The 9,236-nt window shown below is 45.0% G+C and overlaps 1 protein-coding gene across 1 annotated transcript in view; it reads left to right on the forward strand.

Moving 5' to 3' along the window:
* The first annotated feature begins 88 nt into the window (after window positions 1-88).
* The window catches only part of KCNK10 (potassium two pore domain channel subfamily K member 10), a 156,158-nt gene continuing 147,010 nt past the window's right edge, over window positions 89-9,236 (forward strand). The window contains exon 1 of the mRNA XM_006158016.3: window positions 89-594. Within this exon, the coding sequence (XP_006158078.1) occupies window positions 543-594 (52 nt within the window). The 5' untranslated portion in view covers window positions 89-542. The remainder of the gene's footprint in view (window positions 595-9,236) is intronic.

The raw sequence follows: 9,236 nt of genomic DNA on the forward strand, positions 1-9,236 counted from the left end.
CCGAGGCGGGGGTGGGGCGTGTGCGCTCTGCTAGACCGAGCGAGGCTGACGTGCCCGCCTGAGCGCGCGCCCGGGAGTGTGTGTGCGAGTGTGTGTGTGTGTGTGTGTGTGTGTGTGTGCGGAGTGTGTGCGCACACGCCTTCGGGGGCCGGAGTGACACTGCAGTGGGCTTGTCCCCAGCCCCGGCCTTCAGCTGTTCAGCCCACAATCTGCTGGCACCGCTTTGGGGAAGCAGCTTGCCGCTTTCATCTTTCCAACCTTCTTCATCCGTTCATCCGCCCCTCGCCGACGTTACTTTTCCTTTTACCCACCGGGCTGCGGCCGGCCCCCCACAACCGGTGCAAACACTCAAGCTGCCTCCAGCTCTCTCGTAAGCCACTATTTCCCCACCTGACTCTCTCTGGGGTTCCTTCACGAGCCAGCCCAGGGCTCCTCCATCCTTGGAAACTGTTTTGTTTGACTGCTGTACCGAGGCGTAAAGCTTGAGGACTTCATTATTATTTTGAGTTTTTTCATTTCCTCCCCCTCTGGGCAACGGAGCAATGAAATTTCCAATCGAGACGCCAAGAAAACAGGTGAACTGGGATCCTAAAGGTTGGTATCTCCTACTTTTGGCCGCCCTCGCCCAGCCTCCATCCCCGGCGTGTGCGCGCCTCCAGGAGTGAGAGCACTCTTGCTCCTGGTGGCGTGTGTCCTGAGGCCGGGAAATGCGCCCGGGAACCGCAGCAGCGCGGGTGGGAGGAGGGCGGAGGCAGCGTGGGTTCCGAACCCAGATAGTGCCTGTCATTATCACATAACTGTTGTCCCTCCTGGATTGTTTCAAAATCTATTTAAAGATACACCAACCCCGCTGTTTGGCTTGAAATTGCACCAAGTGTCGGTATTTGCTTTTGACTTCGTGTATGTGAGCGTGTGTGTGTGTGTGTGTGTGTGTGTGTGTGTGTATGTGGGTGTCCTTTGTTTCTGGTGATCTTTGTCTCTGGCAGATGGGTGGGGTGCCTCCCCTGGACCTGAAGTCAACCGGCATGCCCTGGGTGTCCTCGGTGGGAAAGGTTTCCTGGCAGCAAGTAGAGCTCCTATCTGCAAGCAACCATCCCTGGGGGTGACTTTTCTCATAGGGCTTGCAGAATAATGGAGCCCACAGGGCCTGCCAGCCTTCCACCCTTCCTTCAATCTTATGACCAAACCAGGCAGTTAGTTTGGCTTAGGTTGGAGTGGAAGGTGGGGGATTGGAGGGGATGGAGTGTTTTACCAGAAGGGTGGGGCTGGCCATAGCTCAGGAGTGACCACAGATGCCTGTCCTAGCAATGGTGTGGTTTACATGCTTTTATAACATTGGCCCATGTTCCCTCCGTGCAAAAAGGATTGATTAAGACAGATCTGCATGTGTATATTGTCAGCCACCGTGTCTGTAATTACCTTACAGATGTTAAGGCTCTGAGTGATCAGTAGGTCTGCAGAACAAGTTGAAACCCTGTGGCCAGGTGTGACAAGAATGCTCTTTAGCATTTCTCTAATCTTCCTGAAGGCTGAATCTGGCTAGGTGACACCTCAGTGTGTATTTGGGCTGAAATTTATTTGTGTATGTGTTTAATGTTATGAGTACATTTCTTCTTTTTCTCCGGATTGGAAAGAGGAAACCAAAGCCCACTCATTTGCTCAGTGAATGTCTTGTGCATTGACTGGCTATTGAAGAGTGGGTGAAGAGGTATTGTCTTTTTTTAAGCTCTGAGGCTGTTACACCTCAAATATAACCCAAACCTCTACTCTAAAGGACTGGAACTATGGGATTCACTGGCTTTTTTTTTTTTAGGAGGAAGATCCCTGCAAAACAAATTATTCAAATACTTGCTACATACCAAACACAGTCCTAGGTACTGGAGATATAGGTAGAACAGGACAGACAAAAGCTCTGTCTTCTTGGAGGTTGCAGTGAGGGAGAGAGACCTAAATCAATCATTGCATGGAAGAGTGCATAGCTGCAAGCTTGTATATATTTCTAGGAGAAAAGCATCAGAATTTTCAGAAGTGTCTGATAAAAGATTGTCAAGGAGCAAGGTTGGTGTTTGGAGAAGGCTTTTTCAAGGAGGTGACACTTATATTGAGACTTGGAGGATGTGTAGGAGTTAATTGGCTACCGAAGAGGAGAGCTGTTGTAGGAGAGTGAACAACATGTGCAAAGGTCCTGGGGTAGAAGGATTATATGTATTTGAGGAACTGAAAAGAGGTTACCATGGCTGGAGCAGAGATCAAGGGAACTCGTGTTTTGATATGAGACTGAGGGAACCATAGGCTCAGACTCCAAAGCCCTGATGTTGTTGGAAGTGGCATAGGGTTGTGGAGTCGGGGCAGGAGTGCAGTCTTTAAGCCACTGAAAAGTTTCAAGCTGAGTGACATCATCTAAACTAAGTTTCTGAACAAGTGCTCTGTGGCTCTTGGGGATGCGTGGAAGCAGATACAGTGGTGCATGGACCAGGGTGGTGGCCATTGGGATGGAGCAGGGATGGAGAAGGGAGCTATCAAGCGCACAGAATCCACAGGCTTTGGTGCGTAAGTGTGAAGGTGGAGGAGGTGCTCCAATAGGGCCACACCAGGGCAGCACCAGTTTGAGGGAAAGCTCCTGAGTTCTAAGACTTGGTGAGTGGGAGATGCCCCTGAGGCATCCAAGGGGTGTGTCAGTGAGAGGTTCTCTAAAGGGCGGAGTTGGGATCTTCAGGGACCCCAGGTAGAGAGGGACACTGAGGGATGGATTTTGTGAAGCTGGCCTTGGCATTAAAAATGCCTATCTCTTCATATTCACTATCTTCATGCCACGGTGATACACACAGATGAATGTCATACCGTCTGCAACCCGACACAGTAAAGATGCATGCGAGTCGCATCTGCACTTCCCACCAATGGTGCCACCGATGAAAGACCTCAATGACAAGAACAACATTTAATGAGTAATCATCGTAAGCTAAGGGTTTTATGAACATAATTTTATGTTGTACAGTTGTTCTCACAATACTGCTCTGATGGTCTAAGTGTTATTGTTCCCTCTGACACTTGATGGCTATCACAATACCTCTGAGCTTCCTTCCAGTGAGGTGCTCTAACGTCCTAAACAATTGTTCTTGATGGTGGAGGTGACTCCATGTCTTAGCCATGGGGAATAAAGCTGCAATAAATATCAATGGAATGTATAAAAGATATTGAAATAAAAAAATATATATAGAAAGTGGAGGTGACAGTAGTCTTTTCTAGCCAGGGAAAAGAGGGGAGGCAGGGGAGTAGGGAATGGGAGTGACATATCTTATATCTGAATAGAATTTTGTGCCAGGCACTGGTCTAATGCTTCCCATCTATTAATTTATTTAATCTTCACAAAACTCTTAGAAGGAAGTTATTATCCTAATTTTACAGATGAGAGGATCAAGGAACAGAAGGTTAAATAAACTTACCCTAGGTTGCACAGCTAAAGGTGGCACTCTTCCAGTCTTGTGTCGGGACTTCTGTTTTTTGCCTGGTGATTCTCCCCAAACCCAGAGACTGAGTAGCTTTTTGAGCAGAGGAAGAGGTGAGACTGGATGAGTAGAAAGTGGGGCTGGGAAAGGGGGAGGACAAAGAGAAGGAAATGTGGAAGGAGTGAGAAGAATGAGGCAGTAGGCACTGAAACTACCATTCCCATTCCTTTCTCCACTAACACACCCGGCCAATGGCGTCTTCGCTTCTGTGTCTGGTGGTCAGGTCTCTAGCCACTGGACAGACTTTGGGTCTGTTCTTCGGAGGTTCAGGTTTACAAAGACCATGTAAGTCTTTGCAGGGCAAAGGTGAGGGGGCAAAGCTAAAGGGGAACCTAGGATAAAAACCGAAAAGCGAGGGGCAGCTTGCATTACAGGGAGTGTAGGTTTCAGCTCTTACACTTTTTTTTTCCCTTTTTTTTTGAGAGTTTTTTTATTTTTATTTTTTTATTTTATTTTATTTTATTTTGCTATAGGGTGCATGCACTTGCCAGAAAGACAGAGAGACAGAGAGACAGAAAATGAGAAATCACCCCCCAAGGGGGATGGCCACGCTGCAATCCCTTCTCCATTCTCCTCTCGGGATTTTGGGCACGCACGCACACGTGCCCGGCATGAGTTTAAGCCACTGGGTCTGGGACGCAAATCGTGGTCGACTATGTGGGAGTCCAGCGACATAGCCATTATGCTAACTCCTGGTCCCAGTTTCAGCTGCTACACTTGAACCTTCAGGTAGATGTTCTTCTGACTTGTGAAAGGATGATGTAATGATGGTGTTGTATTTACAGTACCATTGCCTGACAATTTAATAACACAAAATAAGGGTGGTTTGAGACCAGACTGATTTTGATAGCACTTGGGTGAATGAAGTCAAGTGCTGTCGAGAGGTGTAGGTGACCAAAATATAAAATGGTTAGTCTCTGGTGAGCTTTAGTCACAGAACTGGGGCATCAGCAAAGAGAATTGCTGTTCGGATAGGACCTGCACAAACGTGGATTGGCACGAAGTCTTCACTTCCCGAGCAGAATGTGTGCATTTTAAATCGCCAGCCTCGTTTGTTGACTTTCTGCTTAGACTTGGGATTTGCTTGCTGCTTATGTATGTTAAGAGCTTTTAAAAATCCATAAAATCAGTTACCCGTTTTCCCTGGACTCGAGGCTAGCAGATCAGTATGGCATAAAAAACTCTGGATTTGGGGGCACAAGAATCAGGTTCTAGAGCCAGCTGCAGCAATAACTGCTGTGTGACTTTGGGCTGCTCTCTTGGCCTCTCTGGGGTTCATGCTCCTCCCATGTGGGAAGGGGCCATTGGCATTGTCTTTGCCTCTTTGACTTTATCTCCTCAACTTCCTGCCTTGATCTCACCTTTGGGCTGCCTGGCTTCCTTTCGTTTCTTAAGTAGATCACCCCACTGGTCCCTGTCACAGGACTCTTGCACATGCTTATAATACACACTCACATGGCCGGCTTCCTTCCACCCTCTAAATCTCAGCTTAGTTGGCCCCGAGTTAGCAAGGGCTTCTCTGTTCCGTCTGAAGACCTCTGCTCCTGTTCCCCAGTCCTGCCACTTTCTATTATGTCAACTACTCCATTGTCTTCCTGACACTTTTCTGAAACCATCCGGCTTACTCCTGTGTCACATTTGACACCAGCCTCTTTCACCCACATTAGAGATTCCTGAGCAGAGACTTTCCCTGCCTGTTCATTGTCACACCCCTGGTGCCCCAGGAAGTGCCTGGCACATGGTAGACACTTGCTAATTCTTTGCTGATTTGGTGAGTGACCGGTGGGATGGATCAGAGTGAATCAAAAGCTTTCTGCACTATAGGAATTCCTCTAAGCTATGAATGGCAGAGAACAAACGGGAAGAAAGGAAGAATATCCCCAGAAGGGACACTGATATCTTCACTTCTTTGCCAGCTCCCAATTCTCTAAGGCTATTTCCTTCTTTTCTCCCCTTTCACTGGGAGTGAAAGATGACGTGGAGAGGGGTGGGTGGGTGTGGGGGTTGGTTGAACTTGACAAAGATGTGGTCAGTGTCCAATTAATATGTTGGCTCATATTAGCTATTGGAGTGTGGCTATTTTTAGGTACTTTAATCCACTTAAGAAAGAAGCATAGCCGCAGAATTGGAACTTGATTTTCTACAAAGCTGCGTTTTTTTTTTTTTTAGAGGTTTTTGCTGTAGGGTGTGTGTGTGCTCGCCGGGTGGACAGAGAGAGACAGAGAGATAGAAAGTGAGAAATCACCCCCTGGGGGGATGGCCACGCCACAATCCCTTCTCCTCCATTCTCCTCTCGGGATCTTGGGCATGCACGCACACTCACCCAGCGTGAGTTTTAAGCCACTGGGTCTGGGACTCGAATCATGGTCGACTACGTGGGAGTCCAGCGACATAGCCATTATGCTAACTGCTGGTCCCCCAAAGCTGCATGTTTAATGTGTACTTTAATGCCAGGTTCAGAGAGGCCTTTATGGTTTGTTTGCAGCACCTTTCAGTTTACAGAACACTTTTTTAACAAGTGATCTCATTTGTTCTTTAAACAGCCCTATTTTTGTAGGTATTAGAGTCTTAGATTTGCTGATGGGTTAACTGAGATGTATTATAGAAAGGATGAATGATTTATTTGGGGCTAAAGGAGCAAGCAGGACTGAAGCCTACACAGGCATCCTGAGGCAATTTCCCTTAAGCTTTCCTTTCGCAGGGTCTTTGACCACCCCTTTCTCTTCCACTTTATCTTGCCCAAAAATGTATTTAAAAATTCCTCAGATTCAGAGGAATCAACCTCTGTTGCTCTGTGAGGCCTTAGCTGATGGCTGTGTTTAGTGGGTTGTACTTATATACATTGGCTGGCACTTTCATGATCTCCCGATTTCAAGTGAAAACCTTTGGGTCCCCTCTGCTTTCCTGGCTAAACAATTTCAGGCTCTTGGTAGCCACATTCGACTTGCAAGGTCGCTTCAGTGCTTGTCTTTATTAATGTGTTTCCAAACACTTATTTGCATAACTCAGATTTTCTGGAACAAAAATAATCTGTTTTTAATTTAATATTCAACTTTCAGGAGATCAGCATTCCAAATAGAATTAATGTTGTGCCAAAGTCACCACAATTACCCTAGAAAGTACAGAGCAATGGTGTTCCAAAAGGCTGTCTGGGCCAAGATTTGGCTCAGGGTTCCTCCCTAGCAGTGTCTAAGGGAACTCAATCATACTTTTGCTCATAATTCTTACCTCTGGGTAGAATTATGGGCATGGTGACTGTATTTTTCTATTTCATTTCTAAAACATCTGTGCTTTGGTTCTATACAAGCCTCACCTGAATCAGATACATTTGAAAAATACAACACTGTCTTGTCCTAATTGGGAAACCAGCCATGACTAAGACATGGTGGGATGTATGTTTAACATAGACATGATGAGCCTGTAGATTTCTTCTTACTTGATTCCACAGGGAATTAGAGTTTAATGATCAACAGAAAGAAGCCATTTTACTGTCACCAATTAGCAGGTTGTAGTTTGGACAGCTCTCTTGGCTGAAGCGGAAAGGCGAGTAAAACTTTTTCTGTAGTCAGATTCTGTTACAAAGGGCAGAACAAGCTTACTGGATGGCCCAGTTAAGGTCAGAGTTGGTGAAGGGCTCAGTTTTGCATGACTTAGTTACAAAATCTAACTAAATATGGTAGTAGGAGTGAAGTCACTCACTCAGTAGGAGTGAGGTGTCTGAATGAAGGAGAAAGCATTGCAGCGTGGCCATCCCCCCTGGGGAGTGATTTCTCACTTTCTGTCTCTGTCTGTGTGGTGAGCGCACGTGCCCTATAGTAAAAACCTCTAAAAAAAAAAAAAAAAAGAAAGAAAAGAGGAGTGAGGTGTCTGTTATACCCACCTGGCTGATTTTTCTCCATAATATTTATAAAGGTTGGGGCCAGTAGGTGGCACGATGGTTAAAGGTGCTGGAATCCCACATGGCTGATTGCGGTTCCAGTCCTAGACCTGGTGACTTGCTTTCTCGCTTTCCTTTTCTTTCTCTCTCTGGTCAAATTAAAATAATACTAATTATAATAATAAATGAAATTAAATAAATAAATAATTATAAGGGGAAATAAAAAGAATTGCAAAGGTCAAAGACAACATCCACTTCTAGGCTCTGGTCTTAAAAGGGGTGCCATTAAAAGAGACTTGACGGTTTTCTGTGTCCGGCTTATTACCATCACCCAGATGGTAGTATAGCATCATATTTGCTCACTAGAACATTTATTTATGGTTTGAGGGCACAGTTGGAGTCATTTCTTCTCCCTCCTAAGTGTCTGGAACTGAGTACTATGAATTAGAAGTGAAACCTGACTTTCTGGTCTCCCCCGTTTAAGGTTAGAGGGAGGGGGTGAGGGGCGGAATCATTGGCAAAGGAGGCAGTGGTTACCAGGAGAGCATATTCTTTGCCATTCCCAGAGTCAAGAAAGTGGGCACTGGGGATAGGGCTGGGAGTAGTTAGGATGTGGGGGAATCCCAGTAATAGTACTACCAATAACTTTCCTGATGACTTTGAAACAGAGGGGAGTGGTGAGAAAACAGGATTGGGAGGGGAAACAAGATTTGCTGCCATGTATAAATCTCATGATCACAGAGGATTTCTTCATTTCTTTCCTCCAATCATCCTTTCTCCCTCCCTCCATTCTTAGAGATCTGATAGGTGAAGGATCCTCATGTTTTCCCCCACTGAAGTACTCCATGTAAGTGGAGGGTGGCAGCCATGTTTGTGGTGTCAAAGGAGATGCCTGAGAAGTGAAGATTTACTTGGATGTCACAGAAGCTAGGAGGGCATAATGACCTTTGCAGACAGGCCTAAAATGGCCATATTTATAATTGTGGCATACAGGTTAGCAGTAATTTTCCTATCAGGAAAATGAGTTTCTATGCATAAGATCTGGAAGTCTCCAGAATAATAACACATCAAATATTTTATCAGTGTAAAGATAAATAGTATACAGAATGAAATTTAATGTGATATAAGCCTGACAGGCTGGAAAGAGTTGCGGAGTATCAGGTGTGATTATTTTCACAATTGAATGTTGACTCACTTTGTCATGTGAGATGAGAAGTCGGGCACAGGTGTTGAAGAAAAATTTTGGGAGGAAAAGCTTAGAGATGGAAAAATGATATCCATTAGTTCCCCGCCCCCTTCAAATTGGGGAGAGTTTGTTACTATTTATTTATTTACTTATTTATTTTGTAGGTATAGCAAAGTGGGGAGTTTATTGAAGGAGAGGAAAGGAAAAACAGAGCTCTCAAGAAGAAAGGAGGGGGTCCTAAAAAAGTGGGTTGCTAAGGAAGAACTGTGGCGAGGGTTTTTTTTTTTTTTATTATCATAATCTTCTTTATATTACATTGGATTACATATAACTTTACATTGACTTCCATTGCTTTTTCAAAAGGGAATGCCATGCATATCAGTCAATACAGAGGCATCGATCTCCTCGCTTTATCATTCAAAGTCTTTTCCATGCATTTCCCAATAATTATTATTATTATAATTTTTTAAAACAGTCAATCACTATTTCTCATTTTGCTTGTTAAAAGACTTCACCCATCATGAAATACTTCCCAGACCAGTCCAGTTGAGAATACTATACACGTCATCTTCAACAGATAATAAACCATATCTGTTTCTCACTAACATCCCCTCTATTGTTCACTTGCTATCTTTCTCTATCCTCTTCTCTCTTTTTTTTTTTTTAT

The sequence above is a fragment of the Tupaia chinensis genome, unplaced genomic scaffold (assembly GCF_000334495.1).
Source record: "Tupaia chinensis unplaced genomic scaffold, TupChi_1.0 Scaffold000568_1, whole genome shotgun sequence".
Taxonomy (NCBI): Eukaryota; Metazoa; Chordata; class Mammalia; order Scandentia; family Tupaiidae; genus Tupaia; species Tupaia belangeri.